At 42.3% G+C, this 13,294-nt stretch overlaps 1 protein-coding gene across 5 annotated transcripts in view; it reads right to left on the reverse strand.

The window, feature by feature from the left end:
• Positions 1-13,294, reverse strand: part of tom1l2 (target of myb1 like 2 membrane trafficking protein) — a 161,787-nt gene that overhangs the window by 47,313 nt on the left and 101,180 nt on the right. For all 5 annotated transcript variants that reach the window (XM_059979849.1, XM_059979848.1, XM_059979846.1 and 2 more), the window contains 2 exons: positions 6,945-7,074; positions 6,707-6,782 (listed from right to left, as the gene is read on the reverse strand). In XM_059979849.1, coding sequence (XP_059835832.1) covers positions 6,707-6,782; positions 6,945-7,074 — 206 coding nt within the window. The remainder of the gene's footprint in view (positions 1-6,706; positions 6,783-6,944; positions 7,075-13,294) is intronic.

Raw genomic sequence — 13,294 nt, forward strand, 5'->3', positions numbered from 1 at the left:
TCGATGCACATTCCAAATGGCCAGAGGTCATCAAAATGAAGACAACCACATCGGAAAAGACCATTACAGTTCTGAGGGCCATGTTCGCTAGGAATGAACAAATCTGCATAGACAATGGATGACAATTTGTCTCTGAAGAATTCCAAAGTTTTGTGAAGAACAATGGAATCAAGCACTTTACATCAGCCCCTTACATCCACAAATGGCTTGACAATAAGATTTGTGCAGATATTCAAGAAAGCCATCAAAGCAATGGACAGCAAAAATCAACCACTGCAACACAAGATAGACAACTTCCTCCTTTGCCTTTCATAATGCTATACATGTTGCCTGGATTGGGGAGTATGCCTTATGAAAATAGGTTGAGTGAACTTGGCTTTTTCTCCTTGGAGTGACGGGGGATGAGAGGTGACCTGATAGAAGTGTATAAGATGATCAGAGGCATTGATCATGCAGATAGTCAGAGGCTTTTCCAGGGTTGAAATGACTAACATGAGAGGGCATAGTTTTAAGTTACTTGGAAGTAGGTACAGAGAGGATGTCAGGGGTAAGTTTCTCGTGCAGAGTAGGCTGGGAACGGAATGGTCTCCTGGTGACTGTGGCGAAGGCAGATACAATGGGGTCTTTTAAGAGGCTCCTGGATAGGTACATGGAGCTGAGAAAAATAGAGGGCTATGGGTAACCCCAGGTAATTTCTAAAGTAAGTACATGTTCAGCACAGCATTGTAGGCCAAAGGGCCTGTATTGTTCTGTAGCTTTTCAATATTTCTATGTTTCTATCACAAAGAGGTTGATATACACATTATGGCACACAGTTTAGTTAACTATTGTGTGAAATTAACTCAAGTAGTACAGTCTGCTTCTCAATAGGTTTCTGCCACTGAAGAAGATCCACCATAAGAAGGACACGCCATTTCCTGGCAAGTGGGCCCTGATTAAAAAAACACGTAAGAAACCACTGGGAATTCGATGGAAAGGTCCTTATCACTGAAAGTAGAAGGTAAAAGTAAGTGGATGTGAGAGCAAGCGAGTTAAAGTGGCACCTAATGAGGTCAGTAAGTGCTGTGGTTAATGTGCAAGTTACCTCTTGCTCACAGTACCTATGCTGCTGCTCAATAGTGAACAAATTACTAACCAGCCAGAAGACTTCAAGCAAGTCAATTACTGAATATTATGAAGATTATTCTATATTTGATGTTATATTTTTGCCAGTTTTCCCTAGACATACTGTGCCGGTTGAGATGACTTATAATACATACTCACAAGTATCACATCAATTTGCTGATGCTGTTAACGGCTCTAGCTGTTGGGTATATCAATATATATGGACATTTCAAACAATTTAGCAATTCTAGGCATTCCTGCAGATCCAGAACAAACATGGAAAAACATTAAACATTCCAGCAATGGTGATGTTAATACTATGCCTGTGATTCATTATTCTCAAGGGAGACATAAATATACAGTAATCATGACCCCCACATAATGTCTTAAACTGGACCACTTACATGTACATTAGCATGATTTAAAGAATATCATATCTGATCCTATTCACATCTTATCCTGGGATACATCCACATCTAATGTTCACAACAAAACTACTAAATCTCTTTCATATGCTCACTGTAAAAGCTACCTTTTGCTTGAGTTCGGAAGGTACCATTCCAGTAGGGCATAGTTCATGCATTTACACTCTACATTGTTCTAAATGGGGTAATGAATCCCAGTTGCCTCTCTAGTCAAGAGAGCCTTTTCATAGCATTCCTTTGCATCGTAAGTCCTACGGGATGGTCAGGGTTCCCAACAGACATATCACGTTTAGCTGAAACAGCGGATATCCATTGAGTCAGCTCAGCTTGAAGGCTTTTTACCTCAGTCCTCAAAAGCTCTATCTCTGTGGCATCAGTGGTTACTTTAGAGGTTATCACTGTAGACACTACTCCACTTTTGGAAATGATTGAGAAGTGGAACATGTTTTCCTCCTCTCTAACTTCTCTGAATAACTCGATAAAGGAGGGAGCAGCTTGTGGGTCATCTGAATATGTAGAGCAATCATATCATATGTGACAACATGCCCTTTACAGCCCCACTGTGGCACAAACAGTGCAGCAGTTTCTCCAACCTGAAATGGTAGGCAGGCAGCTCCTCTCCTTTCTCCTGGAATGTGTGTCTAAATTTCATCGTAAGATTGCTGAAGTTTCAGTAGTGCCAAAAGCAACTTCCAGAAATTGCAAGTAATTAGCTTACGGGTTTTCTGCCTTTAGGAACCTCACTATAACAGCTGCTGGACCCTTTAAGTTGTCTACCAGTCTCTGTTTTTTTCATGTTATCTGAGATGTCTGCTCAGCCCAAGCCTCATATTCTTCTTCCTCATTGGGTGTGGACTTGACTCCCAGCCTATGATAACTTTGGCTCTCTGCAGGTACACTTTAGCAATTATCAACCAGTGATGTAATAGCCAAAACTATCTCAGAATCTACATAAGTCAACCACTGAAGGACCTATTAGACCTTTTACATATGACTACTCCTTTCCCTCACTTCACAGAAACGAGAACAACTTTAAAGTCTTTAAAGCCTTTACCGTCAGCTACATTCCCCCCCTTCTCTAGAGATATAAACTGGCCATGGCCCTACCTCTCCAGGTGCCTCTATCCTATTGGGCAGCACGACTGATTGGTCAAAATGCCATTCGATCAGTGTAACCTTTCCCAACACTTTTACAGAACTCAGCACTCTAAGTAGCAGTTTATCGGGAATTTGGACATCTACTCTGCTTGGAACGTAAATATTACTTGGATATCCTCTTCGAATTGCACCAAGGCTTAATGCCCACAGCATCCATAATAAAGTACCTTAATTACAATGCATCTCACTTTCCACAAACACTAGTTTAAGCACTGGCTTAAACAAACAAATTAACTGTTCAATCAATCCTTAAACAGCATTCACACAGCAGCCAACCTCAGGCATGACTCAGTGGTGAGAAGGTCACCTTTCATAAACAATATATGTCTAGGGTCAGTATGATTTGGGGTTCAACCAAAAAGGAAAGTTAGGATGATCCAATTAAGGAATGTAGGTTATAGTGAATGCTGTGTACCCATACATAGTTATCGGTACCCCAGAAATGACAGATCGTACACCAGCATAAAATTATAAAGAATGTATATTTAACAAATTTTCAACTTTAACAAACAGTTACAGAAAAAGAAAAGGAAAATAAAAAGGGCCCATAACAGTTAAACCAATCCAATGTGCACATAAACATTGGAGCTCATTTCTGGAGTAGTCAGGGGTGTATCGCTTTACTCGTGCTGGACTCACAGGAAAGCACATGCCACATGCTGAACTTCCCTCGAAGACTTTCTCAAACAAACTGGCTTTTTCAGGAGGCCCATCCTCCTTGAAGCTATTCATCTGCACAAAGCACTTCTTGCAATGGGGACTCTCCTTCCAACAATATTCTGTGGCATCTTCCTCTATGCTCCGCTGCACAGCTCCCGCCAGAAGACCCCAAACCAGACTATTGTCTTTCAGAAATCTGATCCGCCTAGCTCTTCCAAATCTTCCATTGGGCAGAAAGTTACAATTGGCTGACACAACATTCCTAAATTGGTCAACGTGGCTCCTTATCTTTAGCTGAAGCCAAAACACTCTCACCAGCAAGACATACTGCTTTTACAGAAAACTGCTAAAATAAAATACCTCACAGCATAGCAGTAGAAATCTTAACCAGGGCATTATAATTGGATAATTAGAACTACACAGACAACCACAGGCAAAGCAGCAGTTATTTGCTGAAATATAAAGAACACAAATAAAAGCAAACATTTGCAATGTTTTAGCAGGAACAGGAATCTACAAACACAATAAATTGCTATTAATCCTCAAATACCATAATTATTCTGAAACAAGCGTAAAGAATTCTGTGTGAAGTTTACAAGTTCTCCCTGTGGCTTGTGGGTTATGTTGCATGCTCCAGTTCCCACCAAAATCCCAAAGATTAATTAATAACTGGCTATCAGTTAACTATCCCTTAATATTTTTATGTAACAAAAGAATCAAAGGGCAATGGCTTCTGGTTGATGGCATATGTTAAGAGCGATTTTTGGGTTTAACACATTTACATTTAGCAATTGACTTCTCAGCCACCAATCTTCAAATCCGAATGTAAATTGTAAATTTAAAATGAACAATTTTCTAAAAGCCATGAATCACACACCAGACTGTTTTCTCCGGTGACTTCATTCATGCAGCAACAGCATACAAGGGAAAATAAGTTGTGGAAGGGAAAGGGTAAGGTGATTGAGACTGACGGGATAGCTCTGTTGGCTTTTAGTATGGGCCCACTGAGCAGAATATCCCCTCTTTGTGCCACAGTAAATCAGGTATTTTGCTTAAACTCTATTTAAGAAGTTTGAATCTACTTACACAATACCTATGTTGAAAAATACAATACTGTGCAAAAGTCTTAGGCCCCCTAGATTTTTTATATAAAAGGGGTTTTAGATATATGTTTTTGTGTTCTTTATTAGTAAAGGTCAAATTTAAGATTTCCAAACATTCATTTTCCAAAAAATTAAATGTTACATATAATTTTTGTACTTTGTTAAAGAATGTAACATATTAAGTAATAGACCACTTTTCAAATAAAAACTAAATTACTTTGAAGGTATCTCGCCCAGTGAATGATTAAACAAAAAAAACTTACAGGTGCTAATCATCAATGATAATATGTTGAATGAACTAAACTGATTAAATGTAACAGAAATGGTATACAAGGAATGAAACTGGAACAGAAATGGGTGTATAGGGAATCAAACTGAGCGAAGGACAAACAACTAAAAGGTGAGGGTGTGGCAAATATGACTCTTTTAACCTTCAAATCATTAATTCAGATAACATGGCAAGAGTAAGCACAGCAACAAGACACAATGAGGTTATCTTGCATCAGCAAGGTCTCTGCCAAGAAGAAATTTTGCAGCAGACAGGAGTTTCAAAATGTGCTGTCCAAGCTCTTCTGAAGAATCACAAATAGGCAAGATTGAAGACCGGAAACACAGTGGTTGGCAACAGAATCTGAGTGCAGACAATGAGAGATACATCAAACTGACATCCCTTCTAAATCAGATAAGTCCAACACTGCTATCAGTTCTGAACTCAGAAACAACTGGAACCCAAGTACACTCATCTACAATCCGGAGAAATCTTATCAGAAGTGTTCTTCATGGAAGAATTGCTGCCAAAAAGCTATTCCTCTGGAGTGGAAACAAGCCGAGAAAATTGCCTACACAGAGAAACACAAGGACTGGATGCTGAGAAGTGGCAGCAAGTGCTCTAGACAAGTCAAAATTTGAATTTTTTTTGGCTGAAACAGGAGGAAGTTTGTTCATAGAAGAGCTGGAAAGTGCTACATGGATGAGTGTTTGCAGCCAACCATGAGCATGGCAGAGGTTTCCTGAAGGTCTGGGGCTGTGTTTATGCAAATGAAGTTGGTGATCTGGTCAGAATTAATGGAATCCTCAATGCTGAGAAATAGAAGCAGCTTCTCATCTGTCACAAAGTCCCCACTTCAGTCTGCCACAGGACAATGACCCCAAACACACATCCAAGGTCATAAAGAACTATCTTCAGCAAAAAGAAGAACAAGGAGTTCTGCAACAGATGGTATGGCCTCTACAGAGCCCTGTTCACATCATCGAGGTTGCCCAAGATTACCTGGAGAGACAGAAGCAAGCTAGACAGCCAAAGTCTTGCAGAAAAACTGTGGAAGTTGTCCAAGAAGTATGGAGCAACCTACCAGCTGATTTTCTTATAAGACTGCATGACAATGTACCTAACAGGATGTATGCAGGTTTAAAGGCAAAGGGTGGTCACCAAATATTGATTTGATTTAGTTCTTTACTGGTCACTGTTCTTTACAGTAAATTCTTGATATTTAGAAAGTTTTCATTTCATTATTTTTTAAAAGCATCTTTGCTTTACTATGTTTTTTACATGTGCTTAGAACTTTTGCACAGTACTCTACTTTCCTATAATATTAGAGGGATGGCAGTGAGGTGATTGTTCCAATTTTATAGTTTTTAGATTACATGAACTATTTAACTTATAGAAATGATGAAACACCTAGCTTCTGTAGCTGGTAATATACTGGAAACTTATATACATGGAGTTCAGACACACCATATTTCAAATTTTACACATTCCTGCCCATAAAACTGGATAGGTACCAAATGAAGATCTTGGTGCTTCCTACAACATCCAATAGATAACACCCTGTACTAATTTACACTAACAGCCAATTTCAGGGCAAAATCATTAGCGATCTCAAATTTGTCACCTTTGCACAGATCTCAGCCAACAAAGAAGATATAATAGTGGTTATCCGTTAATAAGAGAGATTAACACACAACTTTATATATAAAGTTGAATGAATAAAAAGGGAAAAGCAGTATCTACTCACAACTTCAACACATTTACATACATGAAGTAAAACCAAACTACAGTAGCCACAGTATAAATATATAACCCAAATACATAGTCTCTTTTGAGATCCCAACAAGGATCCCCCTTGAAATCTAAATTTTCAATTAGAATTTTCATCTATATTTAACACCACCTGTGAACCAAGGTTTATATTACTCAGCTTTCCAGTGCAATGTTTGCCAATGGTGATATCTTTGAAACAAAGCTGAAGTTCTTACCTGTGCTGTATTGCTTTCTTGATCCTCAAGAGTAGTTGCCAATCCTCCAGCTGACTGTGAGTCTGTGTACATTACCCTACAACCATGAAAAATATTTCAAATATTCAAAGTAGATTTGGTATCCAGTGGATTAACTCTTCATTGTAAGTAATAACTCACATTAACTCTACATTGTAAGTACTGCATTTGTTCACAGTTAGATGTCAAAAATGCTCAGATACTGAAGCAAAGGACTTACTTTTGATGCTGATTGGCCAGGGAACAGCTTCTGGTTTGTGGAAACATATCAAAGTTAGCAGAGTCATGAGTGTCCAGATGGCAACTGGGCAAAGAACTCAGGGTTCCACTAACACTATCTGTACCCAGATCTGGAAGAAAAATTACAAAGGCAGTTATATTAACATAGGGAAGTTCAAGTTCCAAGTTTATTGTCATTCAACCACATACATATATACAGTCGGCCTTCCATATCCGCGGGTTCCGCATCCATGGATTCAACCAAATGCGGATCGAAAATATTCAAGAAAAAAATTCCATAAAGTTCCAAAAAGCAAAACTTGAATTTGCCGCGCGCTGAGCACTGTGCTGAATCCATGCGAATGAAGTGATGTGTAGGCATCATGTGGGGGAGCAGAGGGATCTGGGGGTACATGTCCACAGATCCCTGAAAGTTGCCTCACAGGTAGATAGGGTAGTTAAGAAAGCTTATGGGGTGTCAGCTTTGATAAGTCGAGGGATAGCATTTAAGAGTCGCGATGTAATGTTGCAGCTCTATAAAACTCTGGTTAGGCCACACTTGGAGTAATGTGTCCAGTTCTGGTCACCTCACTATAGAAAGGACATGGAAGCATTGGAAAGGGTACAGAGGAGATCTACCAGGATGCCGCCTGGTTTAGAGAGTATGGATTATGATCAGAGATTAAGGGAGCTAGGGCTTTATTCTTTGGAGAGAAGGAGGATGAGAAGAGACATGATAGAGGTGTACAAGATATTAAGAGGAATAGATAGAGTGGATAGCCAGTGCCTCTTCCCCAGGCACCACTGCTCGGTACAATAGGACATGGCTTTAAGTAAGGGGAGGGAAGTTCAAGGGGGATATTAGAGGAAGGTTTTTTACTCAGAGAGTGGTTGGTGTGTGGAATGGACTGCCTGAGTCAGTGGTGGAGGCAGATACACTAGTAAAGTTTAAGGGACTACTAGACAGGTACATGGAGGAATTTAAGGTGGGGGGTTATATGGGAGGCAGGGTTTGAGGGTCAGCACAACATTGTGGGCCGAAGGGCCTGTAAAGTGCTGTACTATTCTATGTTCTATACCCTGCTGTAGCCTCCCACCATTTCACATATCTTCAGTCTCTCTCCAGCACTCGTTTGAGCATTGTTTGCCTCACATCTCATTCATTCGCTACTTGTGTTGTGAACGAGAGGAAGGAGTTTAAGGCTAGTAAGGGATGGTTGGCTAGCTATGTACAGCGATACAGCCTCAAGAACTTAAAGATCATGGGAGAATCAGCATCAGCTGATGCTGAGGCAGCATTAGTGTTTCCAAAAGAGCTACGACGGTTGCATCTGTACTGAACATGTACAGACTTTTTTTCTTGTTATTATTCCCTAAACAATGCAGTATAAAAACTATTTACATAGCAGTTACAGAGATGATTTAAAGTATACGGGAGGATGTGCGTAGGTTATATGCAAATACTATGCCATTTTATATAAGGGACTTGAGCATCCGCGGATTTTGGCATCCGTGGGGGGGGGGGGGGTTTCCCAGAACCAATCTCCCTGCAGATACCGACAGACGACTGTACTGTCAAATGAAAAAACATTCCTCCAGACCAAGACACACAATAGAGTATATATAACTCACACATGACATACAAGGTAATATAACCACAAATAAACTATCAAATAATGTGCGTTTACGACACAATTCAAAATAAACAGTATACACTACTGATGCTTCATGCATGATCAGACCTGGACCTGGTGGTGGCAAGAAGTTCTGTAGCCTTGAGGCCTGGAGGAAGAAGCTGTTTCTCATCCTACCAGTCTTTGTCCTAATACTCCGGTAGCACTTCCCCAACGGTAGGGGGTTCAAAGAGTTTATGAGACAAATAGTAGGGATCACTGACAATGATACAGGTCCTGTGTACGGAATGTTTCTGATAAATATCTTGGATGTTTGGAAGAGAGACCTCAATGATCATCTCAGCAGTCCTTGCAATCCTCTCTAGGGTCTTGTAGTCAGATACCTTGCAATTCCTGTACCAGACTGTGATGCAGCTGGTCAAGACACTCATACAGTGTTCTTATAAAAATTGTTTAGGATGTGGGAAGCAGTGGGGAATCCTTGCTCGCCTCAATCTGCTCAGGAAGTGAAGATACTGCTGTGCTTTCTTAGCCTAAGAGGTGGCGGTGAGGGTCCAGGTGAGATTGTCCACTATGTGTACTCCCAGAAACTTGGTGCTTTTAACTCTCTCCTGGAAGTAACAGCTTGTGTACAGTAAGGAGTGGTCAGCCTGTACCTACCTTCCTAAAGTTCACAATCATCCCTTTAGCCTCCTCCATGTTGAATCAAGTTGTTGTGCTCGCGCCATTCTACCAGCTATCCTACCTCCTCTTTGTATGCCATTTTGTCATTGTTGTTGATGAAGCCAACCACTATTGTGTCATCAGCAAATCGGATCGAGTAGTACAGCCATGCATCAACGAACAAGTTTTATTTAGCTTGGTTTTAAGTTACTCAATATACTTTTCAAAAGACAGAACTTCAGAATTTATTTTGAGAAAATAGTTTAGACTTACTTTCAGTTCTATTTCAGCCACATTGTTGAATAAAAAGATAATCCCCTCTGTAGAGATTGGCTGTGATAATGGTTACACTTATCTTGGGCTCAGATGGTTGAGAGTCTATGTCTGACTCTAGTCTTGAATATTTAAGCCAAAATATCAATGCAGACTGCAAGAATGCTCCATCATCTGCAGAAGTTGTGTTTTGTTTGAGATATTATACAAGACCCAATCTTCTCTCTCAAGTCAATGTAAAAGATCTCATAGCACTATTCTGAAGAGCAGCAGTGTATCTCTTGTATTCTGGCCAGCACTTACTCCTGAACCTCACCAATACAGATTCTCTTTTCACTGTATTGTATTTGCATCATCACACTGTGTAAAAATTGGCTTCAGTATCCCTTATGTTATAGCAATGCCTATATTTATGAAGTTACGTTATCATTGATAAAAACAGCATCTAAATAAACTTACTTTCTTTGATATTAGATGCCTTATCTTAAATCATTTGTTTGTAGTACCAATGATATGTTTGTAATGCAACACACAGTGGGACTAGAGTAATTACCTTGAAGTAAAAAAATGGTCCAACAAATTTTCTAAACTAAGAAGCCAGTTCAATCGATAGTACACACCAAGTTGGTTGATCTTGCTGAGGTTCATACAGCAATGCAATAAATGAACAATTCTCCTGGATTAGAGAACGCTAACTTGAAAATAAATCCTGCTCCTGACTGCAAAGTAAATAATTCAGTCAGAAGACACTCATTGGACAAGACATTGAGATATCATCAGGGATGGTTTGGGTCTGTCTTTTCAATGTTTACAACAATTTATTTTATCTCAGAAGGTATGAAGCAGAGTTCACTTCAAGGTTGCACAAGTTTATCTTTTTTGCTGAAACATAATCAACATAGTGTCTGAACTGGTTGAAATAATCACGGAATATAAGCCTTTACATTCCAACAAGTGGCTTTAAAGAATTTGTCTCCAGCTATGTGTAACACTTACCCAACAGGCTGGTATATGTCTAGGGGAAAAAGGAGATTGAGCCACTCACCAACCCCACCTCCCGTACATGCAGGTGCTGTGAGAATCGAGTTTTATGCCTCGCGCCCGCCCACAGTATCAAACCCACAACAAATACCGTTATGAGAAACGGTAAAGAGTTTACTAAAATTCACTAAAGTTCACTTTAAAGAGTTTACTAAAATTAAAAGAGTAGTAGACAATACAATATACAAATATATATACAAGGAAAAAAAAAGGCGCCAACTTATCAAAGTTCAGTCTGTTTAGTGCACTCGTTGGAGCTCAATCAACGAACCATTCGACCCCTCTTCACTTGCCTCCGACCTCCACGTCTTCGCACCTAGGACCACGCCCAGTGGTCTTCCGAGCAGTGCAGCGCACGTCCACCTTCCTCGATGTCTTCCTCCCGCACTCTCCTCCCACCAAAAAACCCGCGAAAACCCCTCCCCCAAGTTCCCAGCATCACAAGACACAATAACATTCCCCATTGATTAACAAATGAATACAATTACCATATCAGCCATTCTAAAGTGAAACAACGGCGAGAGAAACACTTATCCGACAAAGAAGCATTCCTACTTGTAACAAACCAAAGAGGCCATTTTGAGTAACATACACAGGACATTGTACATTCTCTCCCCACCAGCAAATGTCATGCCCTCATGGCATTACTAGAGTTCCCCAAAGCTTCTTGCAACACACAAAACCCAACCCAGGTGCAGAAAGCAGTGACATAACTACCCAGAGCAGTAGAAATCACACTCGGTTCTCCCGGTACCACATATGTCAACCGCTCCGGGGGGCGCCTAATCCTCTGAGATCTCCATACCCCTTCTGCCCCACTGGGCTCCCTCGTCACCTGCGAACCCACTGTCTCGGACACCCCAGGTCTACCTGACAGACCCGCACCCCCTTCCTCACAGGGGTCCTCCCTCACTTGAGATCTCTCCGGCTCACGCTCGGGTTCCACCCTCTCTCCCACCAATGTTGGCTGCCTCTCCATCTGACCCTCAAGACCTTCCCTCCTCTCACCCAACTCAGTATGGGAAGGGCCTCCTCTCCTGGTACTGGAGCACCAGCGAATGGGAACAGGACCCACTCATCTGAGTCGTCCTCCTCTGAATCGGTAGCCATTCCCGGGTGAGGGACCCGTCCCCGCTCTTCAGCAGCGGGCTCTTCCCGTTCTCCGCGCCCTTGCAGAGTTCTTATGCTAGGCGTAACCTCCCACTTGGGCTCCTTATCCACCTGCACCGCTTGACTCAGTGGCAGCAGGTGATTCCTATGGAGTACCTTGATAGGCCCTTTTCCATCCTCAGGTTTCACCCGGTAAACGGGCAGGTTTGGCATCTGTCTCTCTATTACATAGGGGCTGGCCGTCCATCGATCTGCCAACTTGTGCTTACCAGGGAGTCCCAAATTCCGTAAAAGGACCCGGTTGCCCGGTAATAATTGTACAAACTTCACCTTTCGATCATACCGCATCTTATTCTTCTGATTTTGTTTGGTAGCCGCCGCCTCGGCCAACTCGTACGCCCGCTGTAACTCCCTCTTCATGTCGGACACGTACTTTAGATGGGACTTCCCGGGAAATTCACCCACTCCACCTCCAAAACACACGTCAATGGGCAACCTCGCTTCCCTCCCGAACATCAGATAATAGGGCGAATACCCTGTAGCATCATTGCGAGTACAATTGTAACAGTGAACCAATTGTCCAATATGACGACTCCACCTGCTTTTCTGCCCAATCTCCAGCGTCCCGAGCATATCCAACAGGGTCCTGTTGAATCTCTCTGGCTGAGTATCTCCCTGTGGGTGATAAGGGGTAGTCCTGGATTTCTCAACCCCAAGCATAGTCAGTTATTCCTGGATAAGGCGGCTCTCAAAGTCCCACCCCCTGATCACTATGGATTCGCCTGGGAAGGCCGTAATGCACAAAATACTTCTCCCATAACACCTTCGCCACTGTCATTGCCTTCTGATCCTTGGTGGGAAATGCCTGAGCATAGCGAGTGTAATGATCGGTGATGACTAAGACATTCGCGGTGTTGCTGGTGTCAGGCTCAATCGACAGGAAATCCATACATACCAGGTCCAGAGGTCCCGCACTCTGCAAGTGCAACGCTGGCAGGGTCTTCCTCTGGATGCAACGATGGCATCCCCTACAGTATTCTTCGACGTCCCCCCTCGTCCGGGGCCAGTAGAACCGGTCTTTGAGTAATCTATATGTCTTTTCCACCCCCAAGTGTCCAGAATCATCATGTAAGGCCTGGAGTACAGCCTGGCGATACTCCTCCGGCAGGACCAGTTGCCAACAGTGGGGTTGGTCCGGAGGCGCCGTTACCCGGTACAAGATTTTGTTCTTTAACTTCAACCGAGACCACTCCTTCAACAACAGAGGCACGTATGGGTGTTTTGCCTTCTCAGCCAACGCCCCATCCCCCTTCTCGACCGCTCTCCACACAGTGCCAATGCCCGGGTCATTTTGCTGAGCAGTTGCCACTTCCCCCGGACTCAGTTCCGGCAACTGTTTAGTCCCCAGTGCGGTCAGGTCACAGTAAACTAGGGGTATGGCGTCGTCAAAAACCCCCAAATGGTCCACGGCCTTCACAGTGATAGCAAACTGACACATCGCCTTCACTCCAGGGGCAGGGACAGGGACACTCTCCCACTCCTCGTCCCTCTCCTCCTCCCCCGGCTCCCGACAAGACAATGCATCCGCATCGACATTATTGCTTCCGGGGAGGTACCTCAGGCTGAAATC

This window comes from Hypanus sabinus, chromosome 9, assembly GCF_030144855.1.
Source record: "Hypanus sabinus isolate sHypSab1 chromosome 9, sHypSab1.hap1, whole genome shotgun sequence".
Taxonomy (NCBI): domain Eukaryota; kingdom Metazoa; phylum Chordata; class Chondrichthyes; order Myliobatiformes; family Dasyatidae; genus Hypanus; species Hypanus sabinus.